The 24,888-nt window shown below is 43.6% G+C and overlaps 1 protein-coding gene across 1 annotated transcript in view; it reads right to left on the reverse strand.

The window, feature by feature from the left end:
* Nucleotides 1-23,632, reverse strand: part of Sart3 (spliceosome associated factor 3, U4/U6 recycling protein) — a 31,432-nt gene extending 7,800 nt beyond the window's left edge. The window contains exons 1-15 of the mRNA XM_010604001.3: nt 23,230-23,632; nt 18,226-18,352; nt 16,855-16,959; nt 15,904-16,088; nt 14,870-14,921; nt 13,461-13,585; nt 9,397-9,552; nt 8,538-8,676; nt 7,945-8,052; nt 7,284-7,361; nt 7,108-7,166; nt 6,047-6,156; nt 2,778-2,890; nt 1,254-1,330; nt 415-580 (exon numbers count right to left, since the gene is read on the reverse strand). Of these exons, the coding sequence (XP_010602303.1) occupies nt 415-580; nt 1,254-1,330; nt 2,778-2,890; nt 6,047-6,156; nt 7,108-7,166; nt 7,284-7,361; nt 7,945-8,052; nt 8,538-8,676; nt 9,397-9,552; nt 13,461-13,585; nt 14,870-14,921; nt 15,904-16,088; nt 16,855-16,959; nt 18,226-18,352; nt 23,230-23,541 (1,912 nt within the window). The 5' untranslated portion in view covers nt 23,542-23,632. The remainder of the gene's footprint in view (nt 1-414; nt 581-1,253; nt 1,331-2,777; nt 2,891-6,046; nt 6,157-7,107; nt 7,167-7,283; nt 7,362-7,944; nt 8,053-8,537; nt 8,677-9,396; nt 9,553-13,460; nt 13,586-14,869; nt 14,922-15,903; nt 16,089-16,854; nt 16,960-18,225; nt 18,353-23,229) is intronic.
* Between the last annotated feature and the right edge of the window lie 1,256 nt (nt 23,633-24,888).

A 24,888-nucleotide genomic window follows, 5' to 3' on the forward strand; every position in this document is an offset into this window, starting at 1 on the left:
CTCCTGCCAAAGCAGCACACCCAAAATCTAATCCCAAAGGACATTCTAGAAGTAACTGAACTGTCCCCTTCAAGTGTCCAGGCCACGAGAGTCAAAGGAAGACGGAGGCACATCGCAGACTGAAGGAGAATCAAGGCACAACGGCTAAACACAATCTCTACCCTGAATTGCACCCTTCAATTACAAAAGTCACTACTACCAGGAAAGACGGCAGGCCGTGGGCGGGAGCTGGGGATTCGACGTGGGCACAGACCGGTGCTGAGCCGACTGACAGGAGAACAGCATCACAAACACATGCCTCACAGAACTTCAAGGGGCGCTGGGCTGGCAGATGACTCTCCCATGGGTCAGGAACACAGCTGTCCGCGCCGTGTGTGCGGCCCAAGTCTGCGGTGTTTCTACGCAGCCTCCTACCTCCGTCATCGTCACCCCACTCTTGCTCGTCCTCCTCCTCTCTGGGCCTGTCTGCACCTCTGGGCTTTTTCTTCTTTTTCAGCGCCTTCTTCTCAGCCCTCGCCCTCTTCCGCTGTTCCGCTTTCTCCTCTTCCTGCTGCACCAGGGCTGCTTCCTTCTCAGCAGCCTAGAAAAGTGGCAACAAAATGGGTCACTGGGCATGGAGATGCTTACGATGCCTGTCCAGCTTGTCGTGAGCTGAGAAATGGAAGCGCAGGCTGGGGATTCACCACGCCCTGAGACGACGGCCACGGAAAGGGCGAGGAGGGTGCTCACAACCACCCCACCGCTTCTCGGGACTCGGACCTACAGTGCACCAGCATCCTCCATCATCATTCAGACAGAAAGAAAACCTGTAAAACTGGGGTCTACCCAGGCGTGGTGGTGCACACCTGTAATCCCAGTACTCAGGAGGCTGAGGCAGGAGGATCACTATGAGTTTGAGGCCAGCCTGAACTACGAAGTGAGACTTTGTCTCAAAAAAAACAAAAAAACTGGGGCGCAAAGTAAGTTGGAGGCTCACAAACCACTCATAGGTCAGGTAAGGCTCCTCTACTCTTTCTCACCTGCTCCAATAAATTTTAGGCCCCAAATTCCCACTATGTGAAAAAGTATTGTCTGAGCCAGTTTGAAACTAAATGAAAATGATGACAGAAATTCAAATACTGAAACTCAACTAATTTTATAATAGTCTATGAGTAAAACAGATTTCTTAGAAAGACCTATAATGTTTTGACAAAACATTGTAACAGCCCCAAAGGCCAGGAGCGGTTCCAAGCCTCCAGACAACCACTCATTACCTTCATTCTCTGCTCTTTGACGCGTGCTAACCGGGTTTCAGTCTTCTGAACAGCTGTATCCCAGTCTTCTAAAGTACCTTGATAGAAAGAGAAGGGAAACTCTCACTCCCTGAGTTTCTGAAGGGCGTAAGTACATAATTTTCTTAATCTCCCACACTTCAAGAAGAGGTTTCTCCCTTCAAACAGCAAGAATTGGAGAAGGAGCCCCTCCTTTAAGAATGTAGGCTTGAAGACTAGAACTCAAACAGTCGTCCTGGGTGTGCTATGGTTCTGCTCTTTCAGAAGAGACTGGAGGAACAGGGGAGGGGAGAACAGAAAAAGGAGACTGGGAAGCAGAGTATGACCATAACGTTATGGTTTGCATCTAAAATATCCCCCAAAGTCTGCTGTGTTTGGATGGTGATGAGATCACAGGGGCACCACAGCAGACTTGCCGTCAGGAGATGGGGCCAGGTTAGAGGTGGGCTGCCGGGAGTGTGACCAGAAAGGATCTACTCTTGCCCTGGGCTCCTCCTCTTTCTCCCTCTGCTTCCTAGTTACCATGGGATGAGTATCTTCCCTCTTCCTGGCCTCTCCACCATGCCTTTTCTGCCTTGGAGCAGCTGACCATAGCCTGAATCCTCTAAAAACCATAGGACAAGATAAACCTCTCCTCTTCCTCCTCCAAGCTGTGGATGTCACGTATTTTGTCCCAGTAACAGGAAAGTGACTCAACAACCCCTGATGGGCTGCGGGCTCTCAATGGCCACAATTCCGACAATACTCTGATGGGGAAGCACAAGACAGTTACAGAAGACCAAAGACTGTCAAGCTACTCAAATGCGGAGGTAGTGTTTCTACTATTGATCAGGTATTTGACCCCTAGGGCTCACACCCCAAATCTCGACCGATGCCCACAGACGAATTTACGCTATTTCCTTGTCTCAGTTCTACAGCTTTTTTTTTTTTTTTTTGGTACCAGGGACTGAACTCAGGTCCTTGTGCTTGCAAGGCAGGCCACCGAACCGCTGAGCTAAATCCCCAGCCCCTAGTGTTTTGTTGTGGTTTTTTTTTTGTTTTGTTTATTTCAGTTCTACATCTTAACACTGAAGGTTCTGGCACTCTTCAAGGGATGCGGCCATAACATTGGAGCAGTGGTTCTCCAGTGGGGACCTCCCTACCCAGGGGCATTGAGTTAGCCATGTCCAGAGGTATTTCTGGTTGTCAAGTCTGGTTGGATGAGGAGGGTTACTACTGACATCTAAAAGGCAGAAGCCAGAAGCCAGAAATGGATTCAATGTCCTGCGGTGTACAGGACAGTCCTTACCACAAAGGACAGAGAAGCCCTACACAAAGGCCACTTTGCAGAATCCTAGTAGCCGAAGTCTAAGAGCTGCAGGAGGGCCTGGCCCCACAGTGAAGGCCTCATGATAACCAGAGCCACCTGCAGGGTGATGGCCCCAACCACAGTGTGTCCACACAAACTGGAGACCAAGTGGCAAGCAGGTGAGGCTCTAAGCAGGAAGCTGGGGTTGAGGGTCCCACCTTCTGTCCTTTCCATGGTGAGCAACACTTCACAGACGTGCTCGGGGTAGTCACTGGTGCACTGGACAGCCCGGTGCAGAGCCTTCCGGCAGTGCTGCGTGTCCCCATGCGCCCTAGGACAGAAAGCAACAGCTGCAGCCCAGAGCACAAAGCAAAAGGTACAGGAAAGGAGGGGCTGTCTTCACACAGGTGGATGCTCTCTGATGGGGTTAATCTGGGGATCCAGCTTTCAGAACCACCTGTGATTTTCTCCTTCCTCCACACGGCTCCACAGTCACTCTATTGAAAAGAAGGTGGCCTCCAAGCCATTCTTTTGTCCGGTCAGGCAGATGACCCTGGAAAACCACCCAGGGCAGTGACTGCAGCCAGGTTCTCAGCCTTTACAGCACTCACACAGTTCTAACACGTAAGAAGGAGGTGGTCCATCAATCCTAGGTCATTCAATGAAGTACCTAGAGAAATTCTGTGCAGTCCTACCAGAAAGGAGAAACAGTCATCTAGGCAATGATCAAATTTCATGCCTAGAGTCAACTTTTGTGGACTGGCATGGAAAGATATGCTGCTAACCACAACAGTTATGAGACTGTATGCTCAGTCTGATTTTTAAGGAGGTATAAACATATGTAAATATGTCTTAGGATAACTAAGAAAAAATTCAGAGTGGTCCTCAAAGGATGGTCCACTTGCCCTGAGGCCTCTGGTCTCTCTCTCATGCTCTTTTTACAATGATACCAAAACAGATGGATTTTTCTATTGTGTTGACACTTGCAAGGATAGTATAAAAGCAATAGCGGCCCTTAGCACAAAGGCACTACCTTTGCAGGATCGTGTGATGAAATGGGAAATACAGTACACACATAAAATGTCTGAATGCATACTGAATGAAGGACAGTGGTGGCTGTGAAACAAAATGTTATTGTTTGAGCTGTAAGCTGAGAGTCGCTTTTTTCAAAGAACACCATTTTTCCTTGAAAGAGCAGCTGAGTGACAAACTACAGCTCCTCGGATCTGTGTATTCGGCAGCTATTTCTGAAAATTAATGAAGTATGCCACTTCAAGGAAAACCACTGAGGTTACTGTGGCAAGTGACAAAATTGGTGCTTGCAAATGAAAATTAGAATTTTGGAAAATCTGTTTCTGCCACTTTGAGCTTGACAGATTCCTACTTAAAAGACTTTTCTACTAAAATCTGTGAGGCAATGAATACATCTGTATGTATATCTGGCCCATGGGATGGAACTCAGGACCTCAGGCACACTAGGCAAGCACTCTACCACTGCGCTAAAGCCCAGCCACAAATACAATTTTTTTTAAAACTGTAGAATAAAATGTGACATCATTTGAAAAAGCTGTATAAAGTTGGGGATCAGGATTTTCCAAATGAATAATGCACGTCACAGAAGATTTGGCATCAGGTAAAAAGTAAAAGGTCCATTCAAAGTGCAAAATGGACAAACAGACGATAATGTAACAGAACTGGAAACACCATTAACATCATTTCAGGTCCTACTTTCTACAAGACCTTTAAGAAACTATCACTTGTCGAGTTTTGCTGTAGTATACAAGGAGAATATTCACAATTATTTGAAAGGGTATTAAAATATGCCTTTCTTTCCTAACCTCACATATATGTGAGGTCACAGTTTTTCATATACCTCAATGAAAACTATGTATCACATCAGAATGATGTAGAAGCAGACATAAAAATTCAGTTTTTGTTTTGTTTTGGGATTTTTTTTTTTTTGGTACCGGGGATCAAACTCAGGACCTTGCCGTCACCAGGTATGCGCTGTACCGCAGAACTAAATCCCCAGCCCTTAGTTGTCTTTTAAACGAAGGGAGCCCAAATATACTTGCAAAAAGTATTCTGTTCTTCTCACTAAATTATTTTAGGGTTTAGAAAATATAGTCATATCTCAGAAAAATATGTGACTAAATGTCCTGTGGTGTACAGGACAGTCCCTACCACAAAGAGTTATGAGAAGCCCTACACAAAGGCCACTTGCAGAGTCCTAGTAGCTCGAGTCTCAGAGCTGCAGGAGAGCCTGGCCCCACAGTGAGAGCCTCATGAAAGTCACCCTGAGCCACTCGGAGGGTGATGACCACATTAAATGAAGTTAAATGAAGTGGATTCACTTTTTAAATGAATATCATTTTTAAAAATTGTTTTATTTCCCAATACGGTAAATACCAACATAAACATATTTGTAAATGATCTATTTTAATTTGGTCACACATTTTTAAAACAGAAAAAAAAAATTCAGAAACTAAGAAATGGAAATTTATTTACTGACACACAATATTCAAATATTGAATAGAAAAGCTGCTCATACTCTCCAGGTGCAGTGGCACATGCCAACTTGGGAGGCCGAGGCAAGAGGATCGCTAAGAGTTCCAGGCAAGCCTGGGCTGCACAGTGAGTCTAAGGCCACCCTTGAACTACATAGCAAGGTCCTATCTCAAATAAAAAATAAAAAATCTGCTCATACTCCTTATAAACTACTAATGTTACAAATATTACTGAACATATCCTATTTTATCCAGTTTTAAAGTCTTACATAACATGTATGCTATTACTACATTTTCATTTATAAGTAATCTAAACAACAAAAAGTCTCAATATATTCCAAACTAACAGTTTGGGTCAGTGATTTTAAGAAATCTGAGTGTTCTTCTGTTTTTTAGAATTTCCTACTTTCCTCTAAAGTAAACATCATAGCCAGGCATGGTGGTTCACGCCTGTAATCCCAACACTCAGGAGGCAGAGGCAGGAGGATTGCCTCGAGTTTGAGGCCAGCCTGAGCTACATAATGAGTTCAGGGAGTTTGAGGCCAGCCTGAGCTACATAATGAGTTCAGGGACAGTCTGAACTACGAAGTGAGACCCTGTCTCAAAAAACCAAAAAAGGGCTGGGGATTTAGCTCAGTGGTTTCAGCGCCTGCCTCTCAAGTGGCAAGGGCCCAAGTTCGATCCCTGGTACCAAAAACAAAACAAAACAAAAAAAACAGGAAACATAATAAAAAAATAAGCTAAAAAAAAGTTAAAACATTCCTGTCCAAAAATAAAAACAAATCAAATCCATGGTTATAGGAGCCCCAGGCTATAGTACTGCTTGGTTCTCTATCCTTGCCTGATCACAGTGCACCCTCAAGAGCAAAAGGATGACAGAAGGAACCCACTCTGAAGACTGAGGCAGACAGCCAGCCAGGACAGAGAACAGGTGTTCCCTTGACCAGCACGGTGCCCCTCCTCACCCCCAGGCCAGTTACCTTTCCAGGTTGTAATATTCAAGCCACATGTTGGCATATTTGGCATTTCCTTTGGTCATGATGTTGTCCCAAAGTTCTCGTGCTTTTTGCATATTATTGCACAGCCGAGCCTAAAATGCATTAACAAGATCAGTCGGGGAAGGACCCGAATCTTCAGGCACCAAGAGCCACATGAAACGAACTTGAGATAGACATAGCTAAGAAGCCCCATGAATCCCAAGCAGACCCAGCTGCTCCAGTGGTAACAGCCCAGACTGGCCCTTCCTCCCCTTCTGCAGGGACAAGGACCCAGAGACCTAAGCCTCTTGTGAATGGGGCAGGACCCCTGCATTCACATGACAGCACATGGTGCTTCTTCTTTTTTTTTTTTAAATTAAGTTTAATTGCAAGTGTTTGAGAGCACTATAGAGTAAAAAAGACTGATCTAAAACTACATGCCACAGCCTCCACTTACAAACTACGTGACTTGGGCAAGTGACCTAATCTCTCTGAACCTTAGTTTCCTCACCCGTAGAAGGGTCACATCACAAACATCCCATGCAGAAATGATCTGACAAATGTCATTTCTCAGCCTTACACCCCCTCAGATGTAAAACATGCTTAGAATTTTATAATCCTAACAAGTAATTAAGGTTCCACGTTTCAGTTGGGTGAGCCTGGCTCAGCAGAGACACACAGTAAATCATATACTTTAATGATTTATCAATTCACCCATCTTCCACTCGAGACTAAAGCCTTAGCAGGCAAAGGCCATACTGATCTGATTCCTTGCACCTGGCAGAGCTGGCAAACAGTGCACACAGAACATGCAACAAGGGAGTGAAGACAGGAAGAGTGACTGACCGCCCTGCACAAGCACATCTGCTGCACGACTTCTAGCCCAGAGTTAATGTCGCCAAGATAAAGAAATGTGCACCAAGCATGGTTCCTAATACAAATTCTTGTAGCACCTAGACCACGACCTGGGGTTCCAACTCACTTTTATTTCATCTTTAATAGAAAAAAAATTAAACAAAGGTCCTTCCAAAGGTGGATGAGACAGACTTGTCAAAAACATTTACCTCAATCCTTGCCCAGTTCTGCATGATCACGCAGCTTGGATCTCCACTCTCATTGAAACCTTCAGGAATGGAATTAACGAAAATTAGAAATTCTGAGGCAAATGCCCCTTGGCTGAAAAGGTTTATCAACTCCAAACAGCAATATGAATGGGCAAAGCAGGCCAGGCCAGACTTACGCTCCTCAACCTCTTGCTGCAGATACTCCAAAGCACGCGTGAATGCAGACCGCAGCTCTTCCAGCTCCTTACTGGAGTCTGTTGGAAATGGCAAAAAAGACTATGAATCAACACGGCCTGCACACAGAAGGCACAGAAATAAAACTGCCAATCTGTGCCTCACCACACAGCACAGGAGACAGAAACAGGAATGTGGCACAGCGGGACAGAAGTGAGCACAAGGTGCTGTGGGGGACCGGGGGCAGAGGGGGTCGCCCCAAGTGGGGTGATGTGGGTCAACAGTGGAACAGCTGAGGCTAGCATTAGCACAAGTCAGGGCCTCCTGGATGGGGGGCGGAGGGGGGTCCTGCAGAGGTTCAAAGATGTACAAGAAACACAGTACTATTATTTTTTGAACTATGTGGGTTTTATAAAAGGGACAGAAGTAATAAAGGAAAGACAAGGCTACTGAGGCTGGAAGAACAGGTATGAAACATAACCATCAACCTCTTTTACCAGTCCACAGCCTGACTGTTAGTGTCATAAGTTGCTAAAATTGGGGGTGGGGGGCTGGTTGGTCTTCACCATTTAAACAATTATGCATCTGGGGGAAGAGGAACATCACACCAAAGATATGCTGAGGAAAAGTTCAGTCCTGATGGAAACTCACGCATTTAAGTACCTTGTCCGAAGTCAACCCTTCTCCTGAGGTAATCGAGGTACGCCTGCCAAATCTCCACATAATCTGTGGCCTGGATGAAGCCAGCGTTCAAAGCTTTCTCGAAGGTCACTGGAGTTGGAGGAAAAGGTCAGGATTCACTGCCATCTCAAAACGAAGCTCATATAAAGTTCTCAAACCACTTACTATAAAATACATGATTTTTAAAAATAGTCATAAGAGGATATAACAAGGGGAAATGAGCAAGAGAAAAATGCTCAAAAGAGAAGCTCCCATGGTGCTTCTGAAAGTGTGTTCCAGAAAGGACTGTTCTAGAAAGGACTCATTCCACAGGACACTGCAATGAGAGTCCCAGGTCAAACAAGTCTGAAAAAAAGACCAGAACTTCCTAGAATATCACAATGACTATCAGCATATGAAAAAGCTAGAGGAAGCCAAAACTATAACCAGTGTATCTCTCACTTACAGCCCTTTTGTCACTAATTCTCAGTATCCCAGAGAACTCCCTGCAGATTGCTGATGTAGTGAGTTCACCACACTTCTGTTTCTCACTTCGGGCAAAGAACTTAGAAGTCTTCCCACAAAAATATCCGCACCAGAAATTTCTCCATGATCAACTCCGTGTCTCTCCATGGCCATGAGGTACCGACTCCACAGGGCAACTGTCCAAGGGCAATTTCTAACAGCACGACTGTGTACAGATAAAACCAAATCCTTTACTTTCAGCTGCCGATCCTATGATAAAGAATTCCAGGGTTAGAAAACGAAGTTTTCTTAAGACTTCATCATCAAGGAAACATTGCCAGCCTAATCAAGTGACAAAAGAAATGTCTCCTGTGACATGGTTTCTTCAACAGAGAAATTACCACTGTAATGGAGAAAAAGAGACAGGGACAAGAGAAGAACCTATATGTCAAAATAGCCTTAACAGACATTAACGGATCCTACTGCATGGACTTTTTCTATATCCTTTTGTACATAAATAACCTTTTATATACACAGAGTAAAATACATATCAATGAAATATCATTTCTGAATTTCTTTGACAATACTCAGAAGGGGGAAGGAAATAGGTAAGGACAGACATGGAACTATAATAAAAGACCAGAGTCATAATTGTTAATCACTGCTGAAGGTGGGCGATAGGGCTCTGAAGCTTCATTTTACTAATCTACCTTTATGTTTATTTTTTCCTAATAAAAAATTATAGAAAAAAATACAAATCTGTTATAAAGTCCTCAATGATAAGGCTATAAGCAAAATTTTAGTACAGCTAATGATCAGTTTAAAATAACTTTAAACTTGAGAAAAAAATTCCTAAGCAAGTTGTCAAAGAGAAGAGGAAGACGGAAGAAAAAGGGGAAGCATGAAACCAATGCCTGACACACCTACCGACTACCTTCAAACAGATTCTAAACTGGTACAAACAAAATAAAATCAGAACAGCCATCTTACTAGGTACTGACTGTAACGGATCCATAAGTCTGGGACGAGGCAGTTCTCCACCAGGGCACGCTCAAAGATCAGCTGAATACGAGCAGGGTCACCAGTTTTCATCTCAAAATCGATGTATGCCTGATATTCTGCCAGCCTTGGTGCCTCTGCTTGCAACTGGAGCACAGGAAAATCACATTGAAACAAAATTTAGTTACTTGACACTGTCAAGATGCACAAAGCATCTTCAAATAAAATAAATGTTGGAGAGAGTGGCTACACAAGAATCACAAAATCCTCTCTCTCAAACTACTCTACAACAGGATCTATAATTTGACGAGTAGCATGAGTGTCTTCCCACTTGGTCCAAAGTAGGGCAGTAGTTAGCAAGTCTCTAAAACCCTTCTCACGGTGTATTCCAAACCACCAGAAAATGAAGGAAAGAGCAACACCTCAGCCAGTCATCCTACCGCTAATCACCCATCCAAAGTGGAGGGATGGAAATCAGAGTGGGAAATTATCTTATGTAATTTTGGTAGCTTGCTCCGAATACCAGTCCTACAATAGTACAGGTACAAGCAAAAGTCAGAAGAGGCTGGGCTGAATGTTTACTGAGCCAAAGACACACAATCACAAGTCTTTTTGGACAGAAACCTCTTATTCAACTTATTTTCTCTTCAGCCATTCTGCTGATGGCCACAACAAAAATAAACTGGCTGAGGACACTGTGAAACTCAAGTACATAGAAATCATTTATGTTAAAAGGAAAGGGTGAGGGGCCCTGTGCTGGCTGACCAGAAAGCACACATGCTCTGTACATAAAAATACAATGCTTTAGAGCCCTGGTTTCCAGTTAACGGTGGTGGATTAGTTATCCAGATACTCCACGGCATTGATTAACAACAAAAATTTCTAACATAAAAACAATCTTAGAGCTGGGGATTTAGCTCAGGGGTTCTGCCACCTGCCTCACAAACACAAGGTCCTGAGTTCAATCTCTGGTACCAAAAAAAAAAAAAAAAAAAAAAACAAAACAAAAAACAATCTTAAAAATCATCGACAAAATGGCAAAGAAACAAACACTGAGCATAAAATCTGAGGACAGTAAGCCAAGCAAAAATGGAAACCTCTACTGGCTTAACGTACATTAAGAATTTGATATTCACAACAATTATGAGATAGATCTCATCATCATACTCACCCCACATTCAAAGAAACTGAGTCAAAGAGTTGAAGTACTACCCTAGAGTCAGTGTCAGTAAGCAGCAGAGCTAGGATTCAAACCTAAGTCAAAAGGGGCTGCACTCTAACTCAACATACCAAGAAAGATATCAAAAACAGAGTCAAGAAGTCCAGTGAACCTCAAATAGGATAAATAAAAAGATATCACTCCCAAGATCTATGGTAATGAAATTGTAGGTATCAAACAAAACCAGTAAGATGTTAAAATCAGCCAGAGAAAAAACTATGAGGCGGTTGACTTCCCAAGGGCAAAAACAGAAACCAGAAGACAGAAAGCTGTATTCCACTGCTGAGAGAACATTCCTGCAGTGAGGAATTCTATAACCTAAGAAAATGACTTTCAAGAAGCAAAGCTAAGCAAAGATTTTGTCAGACACATAAAACTGAAGATCTGTTACCAACAAATCTCCAGGTAGGAGACTCCACAGACTGTACAAGACAAAAAAATAATAATAATAATTTCAGATGAAAGATCTAGGATACAAGAAGAGCAAAGCAAGCATGAAATGCACCTAGCAAATGTGAACAAACTGGGACTGTATAATATAAAATTAACAAGGAGTCCGGTGGGTCAAAAACATAAGATAAATTCAAGAAAATAAGAGTGTAAGTCTGAGACACAGCAGATGACAGAGTGTTCTAATAATAAGAAAGGGGCAAATGACATTTAAACAGTATCATAGCTGGGCATGGTGGTAAATGCCTGTAATCCCAGCACTGAGGAGGCTGAGACAGGATGATCACTGTGAGCTCAAGGCCAGGCTGGGTTATATACTGAATTCAAGGCTGGCCTGTACTATATAGCAAGACCCTGTCTCAAAAAAACCAAAAAAATAAATAAATAAATAATAAAAATATTGCCATGACAGAATACTCAAAAAAACCCTTTAATCATAACAATTTATTGTTGCTAGATTTAAAAATATAAAATAACAATGGCATTTTATATGCCAAGAATAACTAGAAAGTAAGTCTTTAAAAGACATCATCTAGGTGTGGTGGCACACATTTGTAATCCCAGCACTCAGGAGACTGAGGCAGGAGGATCACTGTGAGGTTGAGACCAGCCTGGGCTACACAGTGAGTTCCAGGTCAGTTTCGACTATGTAGTGAGACGCTGTCTCAAAAAACCAAAAAAAAAAAAAAAAAGACATCATTTAAAAATATATCAAAAACCATTTTGAAATACATCTTTAAAAAATGTTTTAAATAAATGTTTTCAAGACACTGGATGAACTTGTAAAATTATCAGACAACTTTACAGAAAGATAAGACTTAAATGGCCGACACACATACATGGTCACAGACTGGAAGACATAAATTCCTCCTCAAATTGACCTACAGATTCAATTTCAATCAAATAAAAGAGAGAGTTTTAAAAAGCTGATTCTAAGTTTGACAGAAGCACCTATAACAGCTACAGAAAGCCAAGACTCTCTAGAGAGGGCCAAGGCAGACAGGACTCATCCAATCCCACATCAAACATCACAGAGCCATCATCACTGTGAGAGTGTAATACAAACCAGAAGACAGGCACATAATGGATGTTAATCTAGGACAGATGTGGCACTGTACCCCAGGAATGGAGGACACAGTTATCAGAATAACTGGTTCTCCACATGAGAAAATGAAACTGGGCCCTGCCTCATACCATACACAAAAACCATTTCCAGGTGGATGGAGGCCTATAAAACTTTCAGAAGAAAATAGAGCTAAATACATTAAAGACCTGAGTACACGAGAGTTCTTAAATGAACAACAGTTTTTTGTATACCACAAAAATACAATCCATAAGAGAAAGAATGATATCAATAAATCCACTTATATTAAAATTAAGAACCATTTATCAAAATATACCTTGGGGGGGCAGGGGATAAGACACAAACTGGGAGGGAATTTTGCAGTACATGCAACCAAAAATAAGGATTAAGACCCAGGACTCCAAAGAGTCAATTAGAAAAAAAAGGAAAATGAAAACAAAACCAAAAGTTTTTTTAAAAGACCTGGCTTTTAACAAGCAATTTACAAAAAGAAAATTTGCATAGCTAATAAACATGAAAAGCTGCTCAACAGCTTTAGTAACAACAACAACAACAAAGTAAAACCACAATTTCAAAAAGAGCGGCTAAAATTTAAGTATGTCAATATACAAGGTCAGCAGAAGTGAGACTGCAGATTCTGCTGGCTGGAAGGCACGCTGACAACCTGGGGACACCTCGGTATCACCTGTGACCCATAACATATTCTAGAGAAACAAATCATGGGCACAGGAGACAGAAAAGCAATGTTCAGAGCAATGCTGCTCCTCCTAGCAAAAACCTGGAAACATCCAACTAGCCGGCCCCTGAATAAACTGCAGTAAACAGACAGCTTTACAGCAGTGAGCATAAATGAACAATACTTATCGACATGAGTAAAACCCAAAAACATGCTGGGTAAAAGAAGATATACAGCAAGAATCTATTACGTAAAAGTTCAAAAACAAGCAAAATTAAACAATATAATCATTAAGGATACATTCATGGGCTGTAAAACTATAAAGAAAAGCAAGGGAATGATTATCACAAAAGTCAGGAAAGTGATTACCTCTCGGGAGAGGGAGGAGGAGGCAATCGGAGAGGGGCACATAGGAGACTTCTAAGGTACTGGCAATGTTCTATTTCTTAACCTGGGTGGTGGGTACATGGATGTTGGCTTTATTATTAGGATGCAAACTGCACGTATACATTTATACACTCTATATACTTCACAATAAACAGACTTTAAGATAGCATTTAACTCACAGCTATCAATCAGGGAGAGGTGTGAGAGAGACGCTGACTACGAAGGCGGCCGGTACTCACCAGCGCGTCTTCATAGGGTTTGTACTTCTCCAGCTGCTTCAGGGCTTTGCTATAGTTCTGAATGACCGACTCTGGCACTGGGTTGTCCGACCATTCTTCATACTCTGCAAATGTGGCCTCCATATCTATTGAAAGAGGTTCAGCCCTATGGGTCTTGCTATTTGGGTTTTAGCGACCAAAGCACAGAAAAAGCCACAAGACTCTGGTGTCATCAGCCCCAGACCTGGCATTTGAATCTATCTCAGGTGAAACCTGGCAGCTCAGTATCAGCAGCACTTTAGCACTCTAACGATACTCACGAGGCTTTCTACCCCACGCAGTGGTGGCAAACCCATGTGTGGCATGTGCGCCTCGGCGGGCTGTTCATCACCACCGAAAGCTCTAAAAGGTTCACCGCGGTGCTCACTTCCGCAGCACACATACTAAAAGGTTCACCATCGCTGACCCAGGGCTTCACACCTACATTTCTAGCACTTCACGTCCATTTCTCCCTCAGTCCTCACAATTCTGTAAGGAAGGTGCTACTGTAATCCTCATGCTGCAGTTGAAGAAACGGAAGCAGAGGTGTGGTAAGTCACTTAGCCACAAGAAACACAGCAAGTCTCCAAACCAGGCAGTCTGGCCCACGTTCACACTCTTGCTTACTAAGCTAAGCTGTCTCACATGGTATGTGAGATGAAATCTACAAACCCTTTGAGTCTGGTCAACCAACAACTGTATCAGAGACTCATTTTCTATATCAGATCAAACCCAAATGAACCATGAAGCCTATTTCCCAAGCAGGGAAATAACAGCTGGGGGCTCAGGCAGGGCTGCCCAGAAGCGCTGGGTGTAGACAATGCACAACCAGGCCTAGGGGACAGACAAGAGGGCAGTGTCAAATTTCTCCCACCCTGTACTGTCCTCCTGGCGCCACTCAGGCTCACGGCTCCAGAGCCAAATGGTTGGCCCTGCCAAAATATGTTCACCCAAAAGGGACACTCTCCCAAACCTCGATCAACTGTACCTCTCCCCCAACTCAACCCCACAGAGCAATGATACGGAAAATCACCACTCTGTGAAGGAAAGAGAAAGTACACACGACAGAACTCTTATTTTACAGTTTCTGCAGGAAACACAGGAGTCTGTTTCTGTATTTCTTTCAGAAATGTCATCTTCGCCTTTCCGACTACGTCTTCAAGTAGGACCGAGATCTCCACAGGGTGTCACAGAGTCGTACTGCCACTGACCCTGACAACCTTCACTGGCACCAATGACGCAAGACAAGTCTGGCTAAAGACCTCATCCAGAGAATGCAACACCGGCCATAGCTGCCTCCCAGGACGCTGGACAAGGTCTCCTCACAGGACATACTCAGAAGCATTTTAACACCAGGAAGGACTGGCTGCTGACCAGTCAGTTTCTCTTACCATAGAGTGGGATTGCCAACTGTCGCCGGAAGAGACTGTGGATTTTCTCAAGCTGTGAATCAAAGGTTTGTTCCCGGTCAAAAGGGGAAAGGAAGTCAGCTATGGGCTAAAGAAGCAAATTAGTAGTAAATGACAAACTACAGTTCTTTCTACTTCAAAAGACATCTAACAGATTTTCAGTTCAAACTAAAAAGTTTCAATGACTTTGATGAGGTATCATGTCAAATGAGAGGCGCACAAAAATAAATGTCATTTCTGTCACTACGGGCTTATGACAGGGAAAGAAAAAACATATCCAAGCCAGGTGTAGTGGCACATGCCTGTAATCCCAGCTCTGGAAGGCTGAGGCAGGAGGATCTTAAAGTACAACCTGGGCAATTTATGGACTTTGTCTCAAAATTTTAAAAAAGAAACCTATCCAAATGACTACAGTGTTGCAGGACGTAACCATCATAAAGGTAAAGTATCCCATGGATTGCTAGTGGTTTTAGGGGTGAGCTGTTGTTACACAGGAGAAAACTGAGAAAGGCTCCCAGAGGAATGGGCACTTGGAATGCCTGCAGACTCAGTAACTTCCAGGTGAAGGAGCCGTCGGAGTAAAGTACGATGGCCACAATACTGTGCGGAAAGGGGCTGCAGAGGCCATGCAGAGGTGGTGTCTGACGCTAGAGAGCTGCGAATGTCGGAAGCAGCACAGGCCCGACACCCTAGTCAGGGTAAGTGGAAGGCTCCACTGCAGACTTTTCCACAGGGTTGTAAACATAAGGTACTGGGGCTACTTAATCACATAGGTTAAGATGGGTGTCAAAAGTGTTTTGAATTTTGGATTTTCTTCAGATTTGGGGGGATCTGCATATCTGTAACAAGTTTTAGGGAGGGCAGCCGAGTTTAACTCATATTACATACAGAGCCTGGCGGTGATTTTATACAACAGGTTTAGAACACCTGCGTTTGACTGCGACCTGCTGCCACGAGGTTACACCATGACAGCGCTCAAAATTTTGGATTTTGGAGCATTTCGGATGTCCACTCACCCGAGCAGCTTCCACAATGGCACTTTCAAACTCTCGGTAAGCCTCCCAGATGGCCAGTCCTTTGGTCATATGCAAACCGACAGAGGAGAGAGCCCTTTCAAACACAGAGCGAACTTTCTCCAGGCCGCCTTTCTGACCAATCCCACCAACTGAGTATTGGCCATACTCTAGCCAAATGTTAGGACCTAAAAATGAGGAGTGTTCTGTTAGTTCAGGACATAAATTACCAGATACCAAAATGCACACAGAAGACATGCGCTTACCAAAAAGGTAAGAGCATAACCAACAAGCATCGCAATTTATCTATACTAATACTGCAGCCTGAAAAGAATTGTCTTAATAAACATCCTACCAAGGATAGTCACTGGGATTTTACAGCATAAACAAAATATGCCAAGTGGTAGGTGTGTAGTACAACAATCAGGCATAAAGTTTACTTGGTCAAACTAAAGGACCCTTTACTACTGAGCTGTAAAGAATACAGCTTGGTTCCCAGCACCCAAAAAAAAAAGGGGTCCAGCAACTAATTTCAATGGCAACAGTTATAAAAAATTTCAAAACCTAAAATTTTTCAACTTTCAAACCCTGATTCATTTTTATGTCATCTGGTCAAAGAATTAAATTAAAAGCTCTGACTCTATTAAAAGAAATCTACATTTTAAAGCTCTATTTTCAATAATGTTCAAACAATAGAGAAATGACATGGTTGTCCTATTCCTTTCACTTTCTTTTAGGTCCTCACTCCTGTGCCTTCAAGATCAGGCTGACTAAACTGGGAACACATTAATTCTTACTGTACACATTTGGCCTACTAAGTCACTTTTCAGGGACCACAAAATGATTCCAGGGGCCCACCATTAACTTTTTGGAACAGAAATACTAAAAAGATAAAGCAGCCAACTGGGGGACTACGGAGGAGTTTCCTGGGGCTGGTTTCCACGGGGAACTCACAGATGTAGTCCTTCACAGCTTTCTCGAAGAGCTCATACACGTGCTCCCGGTCAAGGCCGTCCATGGCCATGCTGATCTCATCGTGCAGCCATTCCAGCCAGAGCTCTAGGAGACAACAGCACCTCCTGCATGATCAGGTCCCCGGCAGAGGGCAGGCTGAGAGCAGGCTTCACCAGAGGTACCAGGACACAAGCACTTTACCCATTTTAGTTACACAACCCAGCCCAGTTCACAAAGTTCAAATCTTGAACCTCCAATCAAGCACACAGATTTGATGCTTCCAAATAAGACGAAATCATTCAAATAATAATAGCCCACACCTGTTGGACATTTTATACTTTTGTAAAATATTCATTTTTTTTCATTCAATCTTTATTTCAAACCTGTAGGGTAGATGACAGCATTAATGGCAGCAATATGGAAGGATGTAAGACCTGCCATACACAGAGTATCACATGCTACACACAGAGTAGCTCATTCTATTCTGTCATGCACTGCAAGGTATAAACAACTGTTCTCTTAAATTCTTTCCACCATGAGCTTAAGGTCTCACAGTTAACAGAGAAGTCCAACCAGGAAAGAATGAATCTGAGCAATGTGACTTCAGCGGTCTTCACTTAGCAGTTTCACTTTGCAGGAGGGGGACACACAGAGCTGGAGCTATGAACAGGGTTTTCCAACTCCTGCCCAAGAGATCACTTATAAATTATTCAGGAAGATTTAACTAAAGTTGTTTGGTGCAATTATATTTCTAATTAGCAAATATGTAGAAATGACCTAAATGTGCAACTACTGCAGAACAATTAAAGTATGAAACATTTGCTTTAAAAACTATGTAAGTTTAAGTACATTTACAATTTACTGGTTCTAAGAAAATAAGATACACACATGCCAACCGAAATGGGAAGTAGAGACCAGGGTAAAGCTTAAGTACACAGAAGAATTTTGCCATAGTATTAGGATAAAGAAATCAGGATTCAAGCCAGGCATGGTGGTGCACACCTGTAATTCCAGCACTCAGGAGGCTGAGGCAGGAGGATCGCTGTGAGTTTGAGACCAGCCTGGGCTACATAGTGAGTTCCAGGTCAGTCTCAACTACATAGTGAGACCCTATCTCAAAAAAATCAACAAAAAAAAAAGAAATCAGGGTTCAAAATGTGAATCCATGTTGTATGATCACACCATGTTTCACAAAAAGCTACAAAGCAATAAACTAAAAATAGTTGACTCTGAATGATGGGCTTTCTTCTTTCCACTGACACCTGTTCCAAATTTTCTATAAGGCACATATTCTATTTTCAGCATCAAAAAGAACTGCGCCCTCCTCAGTGCTGTGTGTTCCCCAAAGCAGCCCCACCGCAGAAGCGCTACCTTCAGTCAAAGGGAAGATCTCGCTCATCTTCTGGCGGGCCATCCTCACTTTGGTGAGCTCCCCTTCCAGCCGGAGCAGCCTGATCAGATCCACATGACAGTTGTAGTCATAGATGTTGATGGACAGCTGAAAAGAAAAAGAACAAAAATTGAAATTTAAAATTTGATCCTCAAAATATCTTCATCTTTTGTCACCATTGTCTACAACACACAGATGCGCCACAAACAGATGTGCTTCTGGGGAGAGCTGCTGAGAGAGCAATGCAGCATCCGCCCTCACAGGGAGGGAAACAAAATGGCGCAGGAAGGAGCTTCTATAACAAATGTGAAACTTCCTCCATGTGCACAGTTCCGTTAGAAGACACGTGGGTAAAAGACACAGTCTGGGCCTGGGAGTTAGCTCAGTGGTTCCACCTCGCAAGCGCAAGGACCTGAGTTCGATCCCCAGTACCAAAAACAAAAAGTGAGCGAGAGAGACTGTCTGAGGAGACAAAAAATGTGTCAGGCAAGTTATAAATTTCCTAAGCCTGCATATCCTCACCTACAAAGGGGGAATAGTACTAGTTTCTAACTCAGAAAGCTCCTGTGAGGCATCTGAACATCTAGGAACAAACTTAAAGGAAGAGAGAGGGATGGGGGGGAGAGGAAAAAACAGGTAAACATTGTAGTGTGTGAGTTGTATGTTTTTAAAAATCTTTTTAAAAAGTACTTATAAAATCCTACAAAACATGTCCTAACACAGAAATACCAGAATAAATTCCTTTTAAACAACACAAAGGCTCCAGTATCACTTTCTATTCAACACTGTGGTAGCGTTTGAGCTGGAATAGACAAGAAAAAGGAACTGACTACCCTAAGTAGTCAAATTCATAGAAACAAAAAGGAGAACAGAGTTTAACAGGCAGTTGGGGAGAGAAAGAAGAGGAGTACTCCTTTAGTAAGTATTATGCAAGATAGAAAAGTTCTGGAGACCTGACTCACAGCAATATGAAGCATATTAAATAAAAACTAAGAAAATGCCTATGAATACATCAAATGAAAGATATGAGATCTATATGTAAATATTTTTATAATTTATTGAAAGTTTTTGTGTTTTTTTTTCCTGGTACTGGAGATCGAGCTCAGGACCTTGAGCTTGCGAGGCAGGTAGCGGCGCCACTGAGCTAAATCCCCAGTCCTACTGAAAGATATTAGAGACTTAGATAAATGAAGTTTGTCTAAGTTATCATGTAACTAGACTTAATGGCAGGGGTGTCAATTTTCCCCTAAATAATGTTAGATCCATGCAATTCTAAACAAAAATCCAAAAGACTATGACAAAGTAATTCTAAATTTATATGGAAAAACCAAAACACATCTCAAGAAAAAAATCAAGTAGGAAGATTTGCCCAGAATCAGACCCAAGTGGGTGGGAAATACACGCAGAGGTATCACTACTTGCACTGGCCAATCCATGACCCATGACTGTGATCTCCAATTTGAAAACCAGGGTTCAAGAAGAACTCTTATACAGAGACAAACTGCTTTGCACCAAATGACAGGCAGAATAAAGAAGAATCAATACCAGCTAAGAACTTGATAATTAAAAAAAAAAAAAAAAAAAAAAAAAAACCCTAAGACTTTTAGCAATGTTCTCCTGCTTACTCTAAAAAACATGACAAACTAAAGCCATCCCGCAATCATGTGATGGACTGACTTGTTTCTTCCAGATCAAATCAGGGCACTGGTGATCTGAGCCTCTCAGGCTCTGTTTCCTTGCTTGCACCATGAAAAAGCTAGAGTCCAGCTCTTGGTTCTCAAGTGGCTTACGACACAGTGATTTTTTTTTTTTTTTTTTTTTTTCTTGGTACCTGGGATCAAACTCGGGACCTTGCACTTACAAGGCAGGTGGCGGAACCACTGAGCTAAATTCCCGGCCCAAGACACAGTAATGTTTCAAAAGTGAGTATCAAGTGTGTCACACAAAAGCACAGCAGTTAAGTGAAATTAATGAGAACTATGTTTTCTTCATTAAAGAACATCTGAGGTTCTTCATGACACTACCATGTCAACACACCCAAGTCCAGATGTGCTTTTTCACTGGGAACAGTGGTGGAAGAAGACTTGTTAGCATCAGGAATGTCTCTACAAGTGCCCCTAACATGAATGTCATGTATAGGTCAGCAGAAAATAGAAAAAGGCATAAAAGTCACTGAAGTAAGGAAAGTGCCTCAAAGGTGGCTTGTGGTCTAAACTTTTTGGGGAGCCAAAATAAGGAAGATATATGAAGTACAGAGAAGCGCTCTGAAAGAGTATATATTAAATGCAAAGTGCCGTGCATTAAAAGACATCTCAGTACGGTTCGACCAATACTGACAAAGGAGTCCACCTGCTGGTCTATTCTAGGCTCAGAACACCATTAATGACACAAGATGCTTTAAAAAAAGAGAAGACTTTAAAGAAAGAGGAGCATAAAATCATCTTCTGATTTGCAACTCCCTATGCAAAAGATGCCACACCTGACTGTTACTAGAATGGGGCTGAGAAATATCAGACAGGCCAGGAGGGAAGGAAATAGCCCCCCAGTGATAGGCAGTGACACCGTCAGGGGGAAGGCAAGATGAAAAAGGCCTTTACTTAGCACCTACTATGTACCCAAAGAAGTCAAAAGAGCTCTATGTGCTCTGTGTCACTTAAGCACCATAATCTCCTTGTGAGGGAAGGTTATTACAACACTCACTTTACCGACTGGGACATACGAGGCTCAGAGAGCTGAAACAACTTGCACAGTCTGTCCACTACTGCAGGGAAGGCTTGCATTCACACAAAGTCACACAGCTATACTCTGTTCTGCACCTAAGGCACCATTAGACGCCTTTTAGTTTATACACAAACGCAGATAATGGGAAAATCTCTGCTTTCATTATATGGCTAAATACCACTCTGAGAGCCAGCTTTCCTAAAACATACTCAGTTGAGAATCAGAACTTGCAAATACGGCAGGGTCAGATTTTTTACAGACCCATCTGGAAGTCACTCAACATTATGCTCCACCATAAGGGTACTTACAGCAGGAACAAGGAGCCTGAGACTAAGAAGTGGTGTGAGAGAAGTAGGAAAAAATTCAAAACTTCCTGCTCTAGACCCCAGGGCAAAGAGTGCAAGGCTGGAGGTTCTTCAACTGTGGATCACCTGCCACGTCCCATCCTGCATGGTCAGTGAGCCGAGGCAGGGCAGACAACTGCAAGGCACCAGAGGCTGGGAGCTCTATGGCGGGGCCCAGGAAGCAGAGTTCCTTCCTCAAGGACTTCGGCTCTCTGGTTCCAACCTACCTTACCCTGTCTTTTAAAAAGTGATCCTATTCCCCTTTCCCCACAACACACACACACACACACACGCACGCACACACACGCACTTGCGGGCAACCAGGAAAAAGTCCAGGGCTAGCAGTCCAAAGAAATTATTTCAATGAGGGCAAAGACACATCAACCTGGCACCCACATCATACTGCATTTGCTGAATAAATTAAGACTGACTTATTTAGGGCTGGGGATTTAGCTCCGTGGTGCCATACCTGCCTTGCAAGTTCAAGTTCCTGAGTCCAATCCTCAGGTGGGGGGGTAGCCACCTGCCTGCCCCTGCTGGTTCATTTGACGATCACATGTGATGACAAGTGAGACAAACTATACCAATTAATAATATCACTACTTCAGAACTGAAAAGTAACAGTGCCAGAAGGCGTGTCATAAGGAGGATGACACCAGCAAGGTGAAGTACCTAGGATTGTCACAACTTCACGTCACCGAGGAAGTGAACCACACAGCACAGCACTTGGTCCACAGATAACCTTTAAGAATACAAATCCCATTCCGGGTGCCACTGAACAAATCATTTCATTTGTTTTGAACCTTGTTTCCTTATCTGTAAAAACGAGAATGTGCTCAGTCTCTTTTACGTCTTGTACCTCCATATGCACCCCACCTTCTCCTCCCTATCCTGTGCCCCCAGCATACAGCATGTTGGGGCTTCCTAGCTCTCTGGCTTCCAAGTGCGTTTACCCAGCAGGATGCTCCAACAGATGCGTGGAGGGAAGAAAGGGGAAACTCATGACACAGTACGTATTCCCCAGAAGGTCTCAGCAGCCTCAGGTGCCCTCTCTATCCAACTATTCAAGTAACTAATCATTCCCTGCACATCTCCAGGCCTAAAGATGGACACTAAGTCTTGCTATTAGTAGCCACGGAGTACTAAATGTTCATTCTTGGTTCCCCTGCCCATACTTTCATAAACACAGGCAATCATTTCACAGATCTTTTCTCAAATTATCCTAATTTGAACTTGCTATCTATTGCCTGCTGGAACCGTGGACCCTGGAGATGTCACCACCTCATTAAGCTACAGATCACAGAGCACAATACAACTGGGGCCGGACACCAGGTTGTGGTTATTCTGACAATTAGATGATGCAGGTGTGTTGCACCTATTCCCTAGAAGTAAGCTCAGGCTGAGAAAAATTCCCCCCAAAGCACACAGGGAATGAAATACCTCAGCTTAAGGGGCTTGGCCTTCAAACGTATATTCAAACACGGAAACCTCTCTTTCCATTTCTACTACCGTCCTGGTCAATGCTTTTCCTCCTATACCATATTTTAACGCTGACGTTATCCCCACAGGAAAATAAACTTATGAATGAAACTTCATCTCGACTGCTCAACGGCGTGGTTAAGATGACGAGGTCTGGAGTTGGTTTAAAGAACAGGTAACGCCTACCCGAAGTGTTACCTTGATCAAGAAGCTACTCCCGCGAAACCCAGCCAACACCAATTGCTTCACCGGTCGTGGAGAAGATCCGATGGGAAAACGCTTGCAGAGCACCGGGCACGTTCCAAGAGCTCAAGCAATAAGCAACATGGGGGTAATAGTGGGTTTGTGGCCTTGGAAGTTTTACTGACGCTAAGGATTAAGGAGGCGGGCCGAGACCTGGGGACCTAACGGAAGGAGACTGCTGTCCACCCCCGGGCCCACCTGCTCCTCCAGCCGCTCGATCTCTAGCTGATTCTTCTCCTCCTCCTCATCGTACTCCCACTCGTACTCGCCGGGGGAGCTCTCGGCGGAGGAAGCCTCGGCGTACTCCTCACCGTCGCTGTCGCTCACACCTTCCTCTTGCCGGTTCCACGCTGGACCCATGGTCTTGTACGTCGCAGTGGCCACAGCCCTGGATAACACTTTTCTTCTCGTCTTAGCCGCCTTAACTTCATCCTCTTCTTCCTCGGCCTTGGGCCCACCTCTGGGCTCGGTCTCAGGCTCCGACGCCGAGGTTGCGGCCACCGTCGCCATCTTGCGTTTCCAGTGACTCCCGGGTCTTCCCTTGGCCCAGACCCCTCTGAAACAGAAGTAGTCCAAGACGCGCGCCTGATCACAACCCCATTTTCTTACCACCAAAAAGAAAACTAGGAGCCTTATGTGAAGGGAAAATCAAGAAATACGTGTAATTACTATTATTTTATATATTTCTAAAACCCTCTGTCAGAGAAAAAAAAAACTCCTTAACATGTGTGTGCTGGCACAACCTCGGACAGAAATTGGGTCTTCGGACGGGAAGTGGAAGCCATAGAGGAAGTCATGAAGTGAGCGTGATGCCTGTCGTATACGGTTTGACGCCATCTTGAGAAGGTCAGGATTATTCTTGGAATAAACGCTCTAGAGCGTGGTTCAATTTCCCAACCACTGCGATTCAAATGCGGAGAAAACCTTCAGTCCTCGGGAAAGGATCCATTGCACCATTCGAGAGAAAAATCTATTTCCCAAAATGATTCCTTGCCCTTATATAATGCCTGGTAGGCATTAAATACACATTGTAAATTTTCTGGTTTGTAAGATCATATTCTGCAAGTCAATATTAATAAATTACATTTATAAGCATTTTTAGAAACTCCTAATTGCCTTGCGTTGTCATAAAAATTTTGACAACTTGCTGTTGTTTTATACAGAAATACATATATAGATACTGTCTGGATTTTTCTAAATCAGGGAGTAGTATGCATATAATCTTCCCTTTTTTTGAAGAAGGAAAATGTATCGTTCTCCCTCGTCAGCAAGTTTAATGAGGCAGGTGTGTCTATTTTGCTTTCCGTAAGATCCACAGGGTCTACCCGAGCATCTTGATAACGTAAAATAGGAGATACGCCACACTTATTTGCTCTATGAATGAACTGTCCTTGAATTGGCATAGAAGAAAAGATCGAGACTTGGAGAGCCAAAGTCCCTCGCCTAGGATCACACAGCCAAGGAGCACAACCAGTATTCTAACCTAGAATTATCCAAATTCGAACCCCTAACTCACTAAAGATCATGGACGAGGTACTAAACCGCTCTGAGCTTCAGCTTCCTTCACTGCAAAATAGGGTTAGGCAAGATGGGCTGGGTGGTCCTCTGCACCGCACTCCAGAGGTTGGCTTTCAGAATGTGAACTTGGTTCGGGACTCCAGCACCCTAAACTTCCCCAAGGGCAGTTGAGCGTCCAGGAACAAATCCTCCTGAGACTTCAGACCTTCCCGCTTCACGATCGGTCCGCGCCCGGGGGGCGTGGTTAAGGCGGGGCCAAAGGCAGCCACGTGCAATAAGTTTGAGGGCGCAGGCGCGAGGGCGCGGCGCCCACAGAGCGACTCCCGGGCACGCCCCTCT

Source organism: Fukomys damarensis, unplaced genomic scaffold (genome assembly GCF_012274545.1).
Source record: "Fukomys damarensis isolate Sample0158 unplaced genomic scaffold, DMR_v1.0_HiC HiC_scaffold_12, whole genome shotgun sequence".
Classification (NCBI taxonomy): domain Eukaryota; kingdom Metazoa; phylum Chordata; class Mammalia; order Rodentia; family Bathyergidae; genus Fukomys; species Fukomys damarensis.